General features: G+C 40.4%; 2 protein-coding genes across 2 annotated transcripts in view; one reads left to right on the top strand and one right to left on the bottom strand.

Moving 5' to 3' along the window:
• The window catches only part of dgke (diacylglycerol kinase, epsilon), a 521,693-nt gene that overhangs the window by 307,241 nt on the left and 197,573 nt on the right, over window positions 1-16,879 (bottom strand).
• Window positions 1-16,879, top strand: part of scpep1 (serine carboxypeptidase 1) — a 33,845-nt gene that overhangs the window by 5,095 nt on the left and 11,871 nt on the right. Inside the window, exons 2-10 of the mRNA XM_028818818.2 lie at window positions 2,057-2,196; window positions 3,330-3,419; window positions 3,628-3,783; window positions 4,048-4,122; window positions 6,516-6,588; window positions 8,132-8,169; window positions 9,139-9,267; window positions 12,298-12,385; window positions 12,526-12,639. Coding sequence (XP_028674651.2) covers window positions 2,057-2,196; window positions 3,330-3,419; window positions 3,628-3,783; window positions 4,048-4,122; window positions 6,516-6,588; window positions 8,132-8,169; window positions 9,139-9,267; window positions 12,298-12,385; window positions 12,526-12,639 — 903 coding nt within the window. The remainder of the gene's footprint in view (window positions 1-2,056; window positions 2,197-3,329; window positions 3,420-3,627; window positions 3,784-4,047; window positions 4,123-6,515; window positions 6,589-8,131; window positions 8,170-9,138; window positions 9,268-12,297; window positions 12,386-12,525; window positions 12,640-16,879) is intronic.

Below are 16,879 nucleotides of genomic sequence, written 5' to 3'. Positions count from 1 at the left end.
AAAGCATCTGCGGTTTGGGGAGTTTTGGAGTTCAGACATTGCTGAAGTTCCCCATATTATTACAGGAGATCGCATTAGTGGCAATATTTGATAAAGTTATAAAGATGATTTATTCAACATTGACTAAAAAGTTTTACAAGTGTAAAGGTGACCGTTATTTAGATTGATGCTGTGGAACAGACTTCTGCTTCTGACTTATATGTGTGTTGCATTGGTCAGTGTTTTATCTGATAGATAGATATACTTTATTAATCCCAAGGGGAAATTCACATACTCCAGCAGCAGCATACTGATAAAAAACAATATTAAATTAAAGAGTGATAAAAATGCCAGTATAACAGACAATAACTTTGTATAATGTTAACTTTACCCCCCCGGGTGGAATTGAAGAGTCGCATAGTGTGGGGGAGGAACGATCTCCTCAGTCTGTCAGTGGAGCAGGACAGTGACAGCAGTCTGTCGCTGAAGCTGCTCCTCTGTCTGGAGATGATCCTGTTTAGTGGATTCAGTGGATTCTCCATTATTGACAGGAGTCTGCTCAGCGCCCGTAGCTCTGCCACAGATGTCAAACTGTCTAGCTCCATTCCTACAATAGAGCCTGCTTTCCTAACCAGTTTGTCCAGGTGTGAGGCGTCCTTCTTCTTAATGCTGCCTCCCCAGCACACCACGGCGTTGAAGAGGGCACTCGCCACAACCGTCTGATAGAACATCTGCAGCATCTTATTACAGATGTTGAAGGACGGCAGTCTTCTAAGGAAGTATAGCCGGCTCTGTCCTCTCTTGCACAGAGAATCAGTATTGGCAGTCCAGTCCAATTTATCATCCAGCTGCACTCCCAGGTATTTATAGGTCTGCACCCTCTGCACACAGTCACCTCTGATGATCACGGGGTCCATGAGGGGTCTGGGCCTCCTAAAATCCACCACCAGCTCCTTGGTTTTGCTGGTGTTCAGATGTAGGTGATTTAAGTCGCACCATTTAACAAAGTCCTTGATTAGGTTCCTATACTCCTCCTCCTGCCCACTCCTGATGCAGCCCATGATAGCAGTGTCATCAGCGAACTTTTGCACATGGCAGGACTCCAAGTTGTATTGGAAGTCTGATGTATATAGGCTGAACAGGACCAGAGAAAGTACAGTCCCCTGCGGTGCTCCTGTGTTGCTGACCACAATGTCAGACCTGCAGTTCCTGAGGCGCACATACTGAGGTCTGTCTGTAAGATAGTCCACGATCCATGATACTAAGTTATAGCAGGAAGAGATGAAGAGAAATTATATGTTTTGACCAGTACCAACTATTTTCATTTCAATCCTTGCTCCAAATGTTATAACAATGTGAAGGTAGAGATATTGTAGATTTCCTTACCTAATTATGAGACCTTGGATAAGTAGGATTCATTCTTGAATATGTAAAGTCCGTAATTGTCCCTTTTTGTCAAATAGCTTGTTCTTATAGTTGTTGCCACTATGGCAGTCAAGTATGTTTCCTGTAGTCTTTTCCTGCTGCAGGTTGGTTCTATACTGCTGATGTATCCAATTGGCTCAAGAGAAACAATTTGGTAAAAGTTTCACCACACACTTCATACTATAAATAAACTTTCTTCCTAATATTGTGTTCTGCTTTTGTTGTAAACTGTGTGTCAGTTGTTTGATAATCACAATAAATCAAATACATTTTAATTAGTAGTAGAGATAGTAATAATATTTCCTTGTGTAGTGAGTATACTGAAATTCCTAGTTGCATGCATGGGAATGGTGCTATATAAGTAAAATGTATTGTTATTATTATGTCTAAGCAACAGGTGATATGTTGCCTCTCTGTGACTCCATGACAAACAAGAATGTATTAAAAATACATAACATTAACGAATAGAAGCATGACAGTCAGTGATGTGCCAATGACATTTGCAAGTAGAGTGCTTTTTATAGGTTCTCATACTGCTATTCCAAAATTAGGCAAAATTATGGGCTTCAGTTTGTATATATTTATGTATGAACACCACATTTCAGAAGTGACCACCGCTTAAATTAACCTAACAATACTTTGTTTTCCACAGAATCTGTTCCATTTAGTAACTCTAAAGAGGAGTGGGACTATGTTGAAGTCCGAGATGGAGCCCACATGTTTTGGTGGTTGTACTATGCGGACAACCCCACTAAAAACTTCTCGGAGTTACCTTTGGTGATGTGGCTGCAGGTAAGGCTTGTTTCTACACAAGTTGACCAAACTAATGAAGGTATTGAGTGAATTAACTTGTTGATTTAGAAGTTACACCCTGCATAAAGATCTTTAGCATCATTAGGTAGAGTGCTTTGGCCTGCAGTCATGTCCAGAGCTTGTGCTGTGTGCTAGTTGCTGGCATAACAAGCACCATCTCCTTGTGACACAGATTTTGAGAAGTAGTGAAAAGAAACTGGCTGGAAAAATATTTTTCAGAGAAATTGGCCAATCATTACAACAAAATTGAAAATGATATGTTATTTAATTAGTAATTTAGTTTGTAATTGGCTGGGCAATCCATGCAAGATGGGTTGGGTTGAAATCTAAGTCATCAATGTAAACCTCAGTGTTAATGTTTGTAATGCGCCATCTATTGGAATGTATTTTGTAATTCATGAAGTACTAACATGCATTGTAGTTGTAAACTGCTTCACTATAAATGTTTGTGATGTGCCATTTGTTGGAATGGAAAATGCAAAGCATTTTATTACTACAAATGTTTGTGATGCACCATCTGTTAGAATGACAAATGCAATGGATATGTCTCTGTTAATATTTTATTTGGTTTGAATTGATAAAAGCAGTGGTAATGTTTGTGACTTGTCATCAGTTGAAATGATAGAGACATAGAAACCAGATAGACACACAGATACACTGACACTGTCCTTTTTATTAAGATGCATAATTTTTATGCACCTTATTAAAAAATGTTGTTAGAAGGCGATTATTTCTGATTAACAGGTTGGCAAAAATAATGCAATAAACAACCGGAGGTTATTTAATATCCCAGCATCCAGGGTTCCAATCCTGTACTGTGTCATTTTCTCTGTGGATTTACTTTGTTTACCCTGTGTACTTGGGTTTTGGGTATTTCATTTAAAGTTATGCAATTTTTATTAATTGGCATTTCATCAAGAAGTAGTTGATACTTTGCACTCACTAATGCTGAGATAAACTCCCATATATAGTGACCCAAATTATAAGCAAAGTGGACTCGGTGTGTGAATAGATGGATGCATGTAATTTACTGTATATTTTTTTTAAACCACAATTAGAAGAGTTTAGTTTCTTTCACTGAGACTAGTATCTTCTTTGTGTCTTTGTGACAGGGAGGACCCGGTGCATCAGGCTGTGGATTTGGCAACTTTTTAGAAATTGGACCTTTAAACATAAAGCTTCAGCCTCGCAATACATCCTGGGTAAAAAAGAAATGTTTACTAATCTCAGAGTTCAAACAGACATCATTCTGTTCCTACAAATTAAGTTCCTCTGCTCTGGTAACACATATATTGTGTCATTTGGCAATACATTTGTTTCTGTGAATTTTACATTTTGGAGATTTATATTGTGTGTATGTGTACTGTAAATGGGTGAAATTTGCCTCTGTTTATGGTGATTTGTCCTCAGGTGAAAGAAGCTAGCATTTTATTTGTGGATAATCCAGTGGGGACAGGTTTCAGCTATGTCACAAGCAAAGATGCCTTTACAAAGAATGTGTCGGACATTACCAATGACATGTTGGTCCTACTCCAGGATTTTTTTAAAGCTAGACCAGAGTTTCAGGTAACTGCTCAGCATTATTTACTCATTATTTTAATAGAAAAGCTGCAGCTGTAATGTCTTATTTGTTTTGAGACCCTGGCTGTAAAAGGGGGTGGGGGATCTAATGTCTGAGTTGTCCTCATTTGAAATATTACATTAGACTGCAAACATATGCTTTTACCTTTCTTGTTAGTGTTGATATAATATTGTTCTTATCTTTTATATTTGGACTACAAGAATGCCAGTGGTTTGGTATTTCATAACAGCTAATTTATTATTTTACAGAGCGTTCCATTTTACATCTTCTCTGAATCCTATGGAGGCAAAATGGCTGCAGCCATTGGTCTGTCATTGCACAAGGTAATTGCATGCAGATGAGCCTGGAGGCTGTAACATTCTACATTGTGTTTTTAAAAAAATCGTAGGAAAGAAACTTGTAGATGTTAAAAACAAATGAATAACTAAAAAGTAACGTGCATTTTAGTTAAGATTGTTTGCATAGCCTGCATTGCAGTGGTAATTGTAAGGATGTGTGTTACTTTATTTGATGTATGGTCCATCTTAGCCATGAGACAATTGGCACCATCTTATGTTGACTCTCATCTTGTGGCTAAATACAGGATGAGAGCCCATAAAATGATGGCATCACAAATTAGGACAGGTCCTTGGACAGCCAGACTTTAGTTTGCATAACAGAATACCAAGGGAGGGTTCAGGTGGCGAGATGTCCTACATCTGGCAGTCTTAGTCTTTGATCTTTGTAAGAGAACTTTGGGCCTCAATAGATTTATTGTCTTGAAATTTAATGTCATGATCGCAGTTTTATTTTCAGTGCCACCTGACCATAACAGAGCCGGCCTTAGGGCGAAGCGACCGCTTCGGGCCCACAGCTGGAGGGGGCCCACTGCGCCCAAGGTTTTTTTTTTCCTGTGATGCGACGCTGCTGTGGAGGGCCCAATGGAGCAACAGACTCCTTCATTTTCTAATATATTATATATATAATTCTAATTATCTTATATATAATTCACGGGCAACATATTCCATCACCTAATTACTCCACGTGGACATCTCCACTCGGCACTCCAATCTTCATTACGCTTCACTCAGGCCCACGCGCCTGTTGCCGCCTCCACGGCTCATCTGTGCCTCTGTCCTCAGTAGGCAGCCACGTATGCTTCAGTCAGGGTTGCTCCGCCACACTGCATTCTTGACAGAGCATAAAAGGGGCTCTTCTCATCGTAAAGCCATCACTTTCCTTCATATCAATATATTTCCATTTTGTTAGAACGTCTTGTAGATAGTAATTAGGCCTTGCCGAATTTCAAAAAGTGATGGTTGTAGATGCCGGGAAAATGCATTGCTGCAGCTCAGAATGCAGGAAATTGCTTGGCCGCCGAGGCTCTGCCCTGGACCCCCTAGCTGCTGGAGTCGGGCCCGAAATTGTCTAGGGCCGGCTCTGACCATAACTGTAGTAACCATAAAATATGTAATTTAATACGTGATTGGCTTATTAATTCAGTACTTACTCATAGTGCACGTGCAGTTTAATTTATGACAACCTATGGTGTGTTCTCAACTGACATACTGTAAAAAAAATGAAATCACCTCACAAAAATAAGTGTAATCAAATAAAGCAAATAAATGAAGCAGTAGTTTTTCATTTACATCTAATAGCCCCAAAAGACTAGGTTGAAATTCCACACCAGTTTCTGTCTATGTGGAGTTTGGCATTGTCCTTGTGCCTTCGTGGTTGTTTCTACAGGTACTTGGTTTTTCTCATACATCCCAAAGAAGAATGAAATGAGTAGACAAGGGACTCCGTGTTCTCTTAGTGTGGTTTGTATTGAACTGGAACCCTACCCAGGATTGGTTAACACCTGCACCCAGTGCTACTGGTATGTTATAGGGGGTGTAAAAGTGAGAGTGAAATCTTACCTGGCCAGGAAGCCACAATGAATGGAGTACATAATTAGAGGTGTAATCTGGCTGGAATAAATCTACGTTCTTATCCCAGTGGGACATCATATAATGGATGGACAGAGAGAGACTAACAATTGGGGACAGTTTATCCCCAAGGGTGAAGGGTGGCAGTGTTTCTCTGACATAGCCCCGGTTTGGACTCCCGCAGGGTTTCATGGGACATGTAGTTCAGATAAGCAACCCTGTCGGGATTGATGGGTGCCACCAGAGGGCGCTGCTAGGAGAAGTTCACCCTATTTTGGGGATCTTCCGCATGAACTGGAAGTGCTTCTGTCATGCTTTGTCATGACATTGGAGGTATTCCTGGGTCCAGCATAAAAGGAGCCATCTCATTTCACTTAGAGGAGTCAGAGTCAGGAGATGAGTGGATGAAGCTCCCTGGAAAGTTTCCTTTATAGTGGTGATTAAAATCTGGACTATGATTTGTCTGTTTAGTAAAGGTTCTGTATAAACAGATAACCTTTATTTGTATCCCTGACTGTGTGGGTTGTGCACTGTAATTGTGTTTAGGGCTCAGTAGCTCCCCCTTGTTGTCACACGGGGTTTGAAGATGAATGGCTGGATAAGCTAGTGTAACTATACTGTACATACTTTATTTCTTAAGGTAGACTAGTGTTGCATTCAGGATTCAATGTGGTCTATTGCTGTATGCTACTGGGACAGGCTTGTGCTCTCTTTGATCCTATAGGTGGACTAAACAAGTTGAATAAATGAATATTGACATTTTAGTCTGCTTGTTTTGTAAATGACTTTTTGATTCTTTGTTTCTTTAGGCAGTGCAGTCAAGGAGCATAAAATGCAATTTTGCTGGCGTGGCACTTGGAGACTCCTGGATTTCTCCCTTAGGTATCTACAGAAAGTATTTTCTTTCCCTGTTTCATTGAATAATTAGTTAAACTAAGTTGTAATAAAAAGGCAATAATAATAATGTACACAAATTGATGACAGTTTTGCAGTACCTTAATCAGACACACAGGGTGCCTGGGTGGAAGAGCCACCAAATCTCATTGAATATATTAAGCATCATATATTATGTGTTTAAAAAATAGTGGTAAAAGTGCATAAATCAGTAATATTTAATTAAGTATATCCATAATTATTTCACAGTGCATTGTTCTTTGTTGGCATCCCAGCATTTTGTGTAAACTAATTTCATACATGCACAACCAGTTTTAGGTGATGAAGAAAAACATATCTGTGCAACTGTGATGTAAACCACTTAAAGGATAGTGGGTGCCATAGAACCATCTAAAAGTCTAAAATGAAAGCTAAGGAGGTGGAATTTTTTAGTTAAAAAAAAAAAAGAAAAAAGTTGTCTTTGCTGGAAACGAAGCACATAGGGAGAGGAAGTGAAGAGAATGAGTATACAATAAATAGAAAATCTTCTGCTACTCTGGGCTTTCCTATTCATGTTGGTCACCTTGTCTGTTATATGAGTTTTTTGATCAGCTTTGTGCCAAGCCAGACTCTCCTCTCTCTTGCCTCACATACTTTTTTAAATCATTTTCTGGCTCCCATCAGGTGGGCCCTTGTCTGATCTCACCCACTGACTCCAAACTCATTTGTGGTCTGTCAAGGAGTACACTATAGAACTCTTTTCATTGTAGTTCATTGCCTGCCAGCCCCAGGGCCATCTTAACAGCACCATAGGCCCCAGGGCAAAGCAATGCTCAAAGGCCCCTCTTTTATAAGCAAAACAGAAGCATGTACTGTATAGGCATCAGAAACATTGTGGCCCCCTATGCTCCTGGCAGCCCCTGGTGTCCCTGAGCAGATTATTTGTTGTGTTTGATTTTCTCTTAGGGCGGCACGGTGGCGCAGTGGGTAGCGCTGCTGCCTCGCAGTTGGGTGACCTGGGGACCCGGGTTCGCTTCCCAGGTCCTCCCTGCGTGGAGTTTGCATGTTCTCCCCGTGTCTGCGTGGGTTTCCTCCGGGCGCTCCGGTTTCCTCCCACAGTCCAAAGACATGCAGGTTAGGTGGATTGGCGATTCTAAATTGGCCCTAGTGCGTGCTTGGTGTGTGGGTGTGTTTGTGTGTGTCCTGCGGTGGGTTGGCACTCTGCCCGGGATTGGTTCCTGCCTTGTGCCCTGTGTTGGCTGGGATTGACTCCAGCAGACCCCCGTGACCCTGTGTTCGGATTCAGCGGGTTGGAAAATGGATGGATGGATGGATTTTCTCTTAGAGAATCTAGTAACCAACTTCTGAAATTACTTGAGACTGAGGGTTCTATCACATTGGACATGCAGAGAATTCTGGGTTTTGGGGGTAATCTGTGATTAAACACTCCTAATACTCAGTAATTGCAATCGGTGAATGTATCAGTTGCTATAAGTGTATGTTCTTTTCTTGTCGTAGATCACATTAAGTTCAATCTTTTTTCTTTTTTCAGATTCTGTTCTCACATGGGGACCCTACCTCTACAGCATTGTGAGTAACCTGCATCTCATTTCCCTACACCATTCATTAAAGGCCTCTGTTACCTGATGGGAGTCTGATAAAATTTGTTTCTTTGCTTTCTGTTGATGGGCTTGTGCCTTTTTCTACACCAGTTTGGCAGGTGGGGTAAAGGAAGAAATTCCAAAGGACCCTAGGGAAAAATAAACTCCTAATAGAATCATTTAAACCGTGCATTTTAACCCATAGTGGCAAACACTGCTTTAGATATAAATTTGGGACTTCCTTTTTATTTTGCTTTTGTGATTGTTTTATTCTTTATTTTTATTTTTTACACTTGTGATACTTTGTGCCTTAGCCAAAGCCAAACAGTTTATAATGATTGCTGACTATTGTTTGTCCATGAGGTTATAATCACCTGCTAAAGTGCTACAATGTTATCTTTATTTAAATTATTTGCCCATATCATAATGCCATAGCGGCATGGTGGCGTAGTGGGTAACGCTGCTGCCTCGCAGTTAGGAGACCCGGGTTCGCTTCCCGGGTCCTCCCTGCACGGAATTTGCATGTTCTCCCCGTTTCTGTGTGGGTTTCCTCCCACAGTCTGAAGACATGCAGGTTACGTGCATTGACGATTCTGAATTGTCCCTAGGGTGTGCTTGGTGTGCGTGTGTGTGTGCCCTGCGGTGGGCTGGCGCCCTGCCCAGAGTTTGTTTTCTGCCTTGCGCCCTGTGTTGGCTGGGATTGGCTCCAGAAGACCCCTGTGACCCTGTGGTTAGAATATAGCGGGTTGGATAATGAATGGATGGATCGTAATGCAGATATTTCTGAGTGATGTTTTATATTAAGAATTCCATATAAGTAAAATTAATATACATGATAGAAGAATATATGGAGGAAGCCCTAAATAAATAGATTTTTTTTTTTTTTTTTTACACCATACCCCTAAATTATTTTATAACTTTTTGCTGTCTGTTAAGTGGTTGATCTTTTCATTCCCAGTCTATGCTAGATGAGGAGGGCCTCTCAGAAGTCAATGTCGCTGCTAAGAAGGTGCAGGAAGCATTTGACCGTGGGGATTATGCGAAAGCCACGTCTCTTTGGTCTGATGCTGAGAACGTGGTGGAGAAGGTATGTATTGTGTTATTTAGTATTTAAATTCAAGCACCTGTACTTATTCCTCTAAGGTATTACTTGTCTGAGTCAGTCTGTTGTCCTCTTCAACCCTAGTCAAATGACACTGTAAATGCTGTAGCTAATCACAGCTCATCTTCTGAGAACTTGTAGAATTTTCCAAATGTCCTTTTTAATTTACCTACATATTTATGAAAAGCATAGTCTCCATGACAGTGCATTTTAAACCATCTTGGACATTTTTATCAAATCTTTATTGAAACAAACAGATATAGGAAGTAAACAACAGCAGGCAGAGCTCCATAAAACATTGAGGTAATAATGTTAAAGTACCTGAATGCACAGTGGCTTACCATTTGAGGTGACAGTTCATCCGTCTTATTTGAAAGTGAGAGAACATTCCTCATTATGTATAGGCATCCCAGTTCTGTTTCCTTTCTACTGTGGACGAAGTGTCGAGACAACAGCAGGCAAACACTTTTTCAAATAAGCAGAAATCTTTTTATTTCTTTTTCTTCTTGGAAAGCAGAGGTCTGTTACAAAGCCTGTCAGCTTGCAAAAGACACCTCAAGGGGGGGGAAGCTGTAATTTTATAACAGAGATCTTCAAAGAGACAATTAGGAAAAATAAGCTCAGTTTTATCCAAAGGTCATAGAACATTCTTACACAATTTGTTTGTTTCAACAGAAAGCAGAAATTCTATTCTTTTCTATATTTTTCATTAAGCTTATCAGAAAACTTGGACGATAACCAGACACTGCTGAGACAAGCCGGGAAGCAGCCAAAAGCTGTACAGTAATCCCTCCTCCATCGCGGGGGTTGCGTTCCAGAGCCACCCGCGAAATAAGAAAATCCGCGAAGTAGAAACCATATGTTTATATGGTTATTTTTATATTCATGCTTGGGTCACAGATTTGCGCAGAAACACAGGAGGTTGTAGAGAGACAGGAATGTTATTCAAACACTGCAAACAAACATTTGTCTCTTTTTCAAAAGTTTAAACTGTGCTCCATGACAAGACAGAGATGACAGTTCTGTCTCACAATTAAAAGAATGCAAACATATCTCTTCAAAGGAGTGCGCGTCAGGAGCACTGAATGTCAGAAAGTGAGAGAAAACCAAACAAATCAATAGGGCTGTTTGGCTTTTAAGTATGCGAAGCACCGCCGGTACAAAGCTGTTGAAGGCGGCAGCTCACACCCCCTCCGTCAGGAGCAGGGAGAGAGAGAGAGACAGAGAGACAGAGGAAAACAAACAGTGAAAAATCAATACGTGCCCTTTGAGCTTTTAAGTATGCGAAGCACCGTGCAGCATGTCTCTTCAGGAAGCAACTGCACACAGAAGGTAGCAACGTGAAGATAATCTTTCAGCATTTTTAGACGAGTGTCCGTAGCGTCTAGGTGTGCGAACAGCCCCCCTGCTCAATCCCCCTACGTCAGGATCAGAGAAAGTCAGCGCAAGAGACACAGAGAAAAGTAAGTTGGGTAGCTTCTCAGCCATCTGCCAATAGCGTCCCTTGTATGAAATCAACTGGGCAAACCAACTGAGGAAGCATGTATCAGAAATTAAAAGACCCATTGTCCTCAGAAATCCGCGAACCAGCAAAAATTCCGCGATATATATTTAAATATGCTTACATATAAAATCCGCGATAGAGTGAAGCCGCGAAAGGTGAAGCGCGATATAGCGAGGGATCACTGTATTCCACGCTAGCAGCCCTACTCTAAATAAGCACGCTTATTTAATCTGTTATAAAAAATACCTAGCCACACAGAGAACATGCAGATTTTCATACAGAAGCTAGCAATAGATTTTAAATTCCATTCCACACTACCTTACATTTTATCTGGCTCTTTCCATCTTCGGATGAGCTGCTCCCTCTGATAAGGTGTAATAGAGCTCCCTGGGTACTAGTGATTGCAGTGCTACCAGCTGACTGCAGGAATGTTTAATATAACCCACTTTAGATTCCTTTGGGTCTCTTATATATTAATGTGTTGCAGATGTAAGTTAGATTTAAGATCATTTTTGCTCCTCCAATGACTTCTCCCAAGTTTGTAGGCTTTTTGAAAGGCAGTTGAGATGAGCCAACATTCAAGTTTCGGTGACGGCAATATACCATTTCAAACTGTTTATAAATTTATAATGACATGTCAGATGCCAGGCCAGATAGCATCTAATCCAAAACTAACAACTACAAAGGAAAAACAGAGAGAACAAAGAACTTTTTTCAGTTTGAAATAAATTTGGGTGAGATGGTTCAGAATAAATAAATATAAGAACAAAATATTTGAAATGTACAAAGCTAATGAGTTTATTCTGTGTGGGTGCAAATCAGTATAGAACATTCTCAATTTGGTGCCATTTCAGGTTGATCTAAATGATTTAGGGTTAAATATGAGAATTACAACCATGAGGTGTGCCATTACTGCTTTGAAGTGATGTCACAAACACAATTCAGACTAAGTCCCTTGTGAATTTTTAGATGCAGCATTGTTTTTTGCAGACGTCTAATTCTTACTGCACTGTGAAAAAGAAATGTATATTGCAACAATTCCGTCCACAGTGATAAAAAAGATATCTAAAGCACAATCCAAGGCCCAGCTCACCACCAGTTTAACTGAGAAAACCAGCTTCAGTGATTCCCTGTGTTCTGAGGTTGCGAAATATTGAATTGGAATTTATTTTTTTTTTGTTACTGATAATCTCCACCAGATGGCAAAGTGAAACTTCAGTTTAGGCGTGTTACTTTTAGATATCCTGTTTGTGCACTTAAAATATTTTTGCACTATCAATGGTCATTCTCACAATTTAATATCTGTCTATGGGAATAGCAATATCTGTTTAAAGTAAATGGAGTGAATTTTGCAATTTGAAAACAGAACCTAGAGTTTCTTTAGGCACAGAAATTGAGTAGATTTACAATGGTTGATCTGAGCATTTTAGTCACTTTCTTTTTCAGGGAGCATTTTGCATCTGAAATTGTCAGAAACTTTGTTTTCTATATTAATACCTTCCATATTTTAGAATACAGATGGAGTTAACTTTTATAACATTCTCAACATGGACCCTGATGACAACAAGAAAGTGTCCCATATGCAAAATGGACCACTGGGTAAGAAAAAGTTGCATTACTAATGTCTCATACTCTTCTTCTTTATATGGCAGTTCATTCTTTCTCTCTTCTCTATATGCACATTAATTACCAACTGATTATGTCTCCCAGTTTAATGTGAATCAGCTTGTTGTGTGCAGTTTCTCTGTTTCAGCGTCATGTGAAACGCTTTCAGCAACAAGACCTTGACCAGCTAATGAATGGCCCAATCAGGAAAAAGCTCAAAATTATTCCAGACTCTGTCACATGGGGAGGTAAGACATAGGATATTGAGATGCTAAGTTTTAGTAAGATCATTTTTTTTCTTTTCAGACTCCCTTTACCTGTTGTGTCAAAAGCACAAATCTGGAAATTTTAAAATAAAACTAAGATGAGAAAAAACTCTATTTCTTTGATGCGTATAAAACATCCATCCATCCATCCATCCTCTTCCGCTTATCCGAGGTCTGGTCGCGGGGGCAGCAGCTTGAGCAGAGATGCCCAGACTTCCCTCTCCCTGGCCACTTCTTCTAGCTCTTCCAGGGGAATCCCAAGGCGTTCCCAGGCCAGCCGGGAGACATAGTCCCTCCAGCGTGTCCTGGGTCTTCCCCGGGGCCTCCTCCCGGTTGGACGTGCCCGGAACACCTCACCAGGGAGGCGTCCAGGAGGCATCCTGATCAGATGCCCGAGCCACCTCATCTGACTCCTCTCGACGCGGAGGAGCAGAGGCTCTACTCTGAGCCCCTCCTGGATGACTGAGCTTCTCACCCTATCTTTAAGGGAGAGCCCAGACACCCTGCAGAGAAAACTCATATATAAAACATTTTGAAGAAAAATAATTTTCATCAGGCAATCATCCTATTAAAAATATCTTGTCAGACACTAATGAAAACAATCCATTTAATCAAAGCAAATTGGAAGCAGAAATGTAAGAGTAATGAGACCACTGTGAATCGCAAATTATACAAATCATGTGCAGATTCAAAGCTACACTAGTGTTTTAAATAACCCAAGAATGGTCATGTTTTTGATTGAATCAAGGCACCATTAAATTGAATAAAAAAATATAGCCAAGATATTACTAATGTTGCAAATGGCTATGACTGCTTGAAAGGACTGATTTTATAATTAATTCACATTTGGCTTCAAAACTCAGTTTTTCGCAACTATTACTCCAGTGTTCTACACAGTGAACTGTTGCAGGTGACACAGGTAGTGTGGTGTGTACTAGTTAACAAAGAAGTTAGCTGAGAATCTGTAATGTTTCTGTTTATCAAATTACAAATTCAGATGTCCTTATCCTCTTATGCAGTTGTGCATCGGGGCCTTCTGCTTCTTTTTTTATTCTGGTTAACTCCAGTTTGCCCACTTCTCTCAGACAGTAAAGTACACTCTTTATTAAATCTTTAGCTTCTTGACAATCTGTTGCATAGAATAACCTTCTTTTTGCAGAACAACAATAGCCTGGCATGTTTCTTGAGAAAGATGTTTTGGTTTGGCTGTTTTGAACCTACAATTAAACTTTAGCAATGCCAGTATCTTGCTCCCCAAAGACAGGATGTTTGCATGCTTTATAGGCCAATATAACAGATTTCAGTTGTGCTAAAACAATTAGAGGTTTCTCAAATAACTAATTAGCATTTAAACATGATTAATTGTGAGCTAAGAGAGTTTACCTTTAGGACATTGGAGTAATGGCTGTTGAAAATGGGGCTTTGCAGTCATCCTAAATCAGCCTTTTGTAGGGAAACTGAACATTAATGGTCTAGTATGTTTGTATGCTTTGCATGCAATTTCACACTTGTCCTGCAGGAAGCTGTTTTTTCAGTGTACTTAGCACTGCTGTCAATCCAACATTTCCATTTCTCATGTGAAGAGAATGGGGGGAAAAAAGTCTTATGGATTTTTATTCATCCTAATTTAACAATCAGTATTATATAACTTAATCAGAGTAATATTTTAGCTGTGAGGCCTGTCTTATAATATCTCCTGATACTCTGTGGCCCCAATAGTGTTGGAATGTTTCAAAGCTTTTTATTACTGTATTATTATTTAGCTGACATACAGAATGAACATATTACTGCTACTTGCATGTTCCTTACTTTGAATTGTTTCGTGTGTGATATATTTGACACTGTTAAATTCCTAGTGTAGGTGCAAGGAAAAATGTATAAAAATTACTTGTGTTGATTATATGAAAGAATATGGTATATGTACAGTGCATCCAGAAAGTATTCACAGCGCATCACTTTTTCCACATTTTGTTATGTTACAGCCTTATTCCAAAATGGATTAAATTCATTTTTTTTCCTCAGAATTCTACACACAACACCCCATAATGACAACGTGAAAAAAGTTTACTTGAGGTTTTTGCAAATTTATTAAAAATAAAAAAATTGAGAAAGCACATGTACATAAGTATTCACAGCCTTTGCCATGAAGCTCAAAACTGAGCTCAGGTGCATCCTGTTTCCCCTGATCATCCTTGAGATGTTTCTGCAGTTTAATTGGAGTCCACCTGTGGTAAATTCAGTTGATTGGAGATGATTTGGAAAGGCACACACCTGTCTATAGAAGGTCCCACAGTTGACAGTTCATGTCAGAGCACAAACCAAGCATGAAGTCAAAAGAATTGTCTGTAGACCTCCGAGACAGGATTGTCTCGAGGCACAAATCTGGGGAAGGTTACAGAAAAATTTCTGCTGCTTTGAAGGTCCCAATGAGCACAGTGGCCTCCATCATCTGTAAGTGGAAGAAGTTCGAAACCACCAGGACTCTTCCTAGAGCTGGCCAGCCATCTAAACTGAGCGATCGAGGGAGAAGGGTCTTAGACAGGGAGGTGACCAAGAACCCGATGGTCACTCTGTCAGAGCTCCAGAGGTCCTCTGTGGAGAGAGGAGAACCTTCCAGAAGGACAACCATCTCTGCAGCAATCCACCAATCAGGCCTGTATGGTAGAGTGGCCAGACGGAAGCCACTCCTTAGTAAAAGGCACATGGCAGCCCGCCTGGAGTTTGCCAAAAGGTACCTGAAGGACTCTCCGACCATGAGAAAGAAAATTCTCTGGTCTGATGAGACAAAGATTGAACTCTTTGGTGTGAATGCCAGGCGTCACGTTTGGAGGAAACCAGGCACCGCTCATCACCAGGCCAATACCATCCCTACAGTGAAGCATGGTGGTGGCAGCATCATGCTGTGGGGATGTTTTTCAGCAGCAGGGACTGGGAGACTAGTCAGGATAAAGGGAAAGACGACTGCAGCAATGTACAGAGACATCCTGGATGAAAACCTGCTCCAGAGCGCTCTTGACCTCAGACTGGGGCGACGGTTCATCTTTCAGCAGGACAACGACCCTAAGCAAACAGCCAAGATATAAAAGGAGTGGCTTCAGGACAACTCTGTGAATGTTCTTGAGTGGCCCAGCCAGAGCCCAGACTTGAATCCGATTGAACATCTCTGGAGAGATCTTAAAATGGCTGTGCACCGACACTTCCCATCCAACCTGATGGAGCTTGAGAGGTGCTGCAAAGAGGAATGGGCGAAACTGGCCAAGGATAGGTGTGCCAAGCTTGTGGCATCCTATTCAAAAAGACTTGAGGCTGTAATTGCTGCCAAAGGTGCATCGACAAAGTATTGAGCAAAGGCTGTGAATACTTATGTACATGGGATTTCTCAGTTTTTTTTATTTTTAATAAATTTGCAAAAAACCTCAAGTAAGCTTTTTTCACGTTGTCATTATGGGGTGCTGTGTGCAGAATTCTGAGGAAAAAAATGAATTTAGTCCATTTTGGAATAAGGCTGTAACATAACAAAATGTGGAAAAAGTGATGCGCTGTGAATACTTTCTGGATGCACTGTATATACTCTACTAGTTAAACATTTAGAACACCTTGGTTTTTCCAGTTTTTCTTCAGATTTAATCAGTTGAACGTATGAGTGACATAAAGTGGTAAAAAGGTAAGCGGTAAACTGCCATAAGGTTTAAATTTAAAGATTAGGTTAGCAAAACCTGAAAAAAAGGACATTTCAGAATATTATTCAGGCCTTCTTCAGGGAACAACTAATAGGTTACAACCTACAGATGCAATTAACGGAAATGAAGCCTTGCAAGTTGAAGCAAACAATTTTCACAGGTGTTCTAAACGTTTCTGTGGGTCACCAGCTTGTGTTATCACAGTCACCTCATAGCACAACAGCTTCAAGCACAGCTTAACAGTGGTCAGGAAAAAACCAAGTGTCAGTTTCTACTGTGAAGAGGAGACTTTGCTGCAGGTTTGACAAGGCAAGTGGCAGTAAGAAAGCGATTCTTTAAAGGACAAAATAGGGCCTTGAAATACCAGCTGTGGACTAGTGCAGACCGGAAGAAAGTCTTATGGACCAATGATTCAAAATTTGAAATCTTCGGTTCATCCTGCAGGTTTGTACGCCGTCGGTTTGATGAAAGTGTGTGACACCAACTGTCAAACATGGTGGAGGAAGTATGATGATCTGGGGTTCCTTCGGTGGTAGCAGAGT

The sequence above is a fragment of the Erpetoichthys calabaricus genome, chromosome 14 (assembly GCF_900747795.2).
Source record: "Erpetoichthys calabaricus chromosome 14, fErpCal1.3, whole genome shotgun sequence".
Taxonomy (NCBI): domain Eukaryota; kingdom Metazoa; phylum Chordata; class Cladistia; order Polypteriformes; family Polypteridae; genus Erpetoichthys; species Erpetoichthys calabaricus.
Note: the sequence above shows the minus strand (reverse complement) of the source record. Positions and strands in the feature narration are given on the sequence as shown.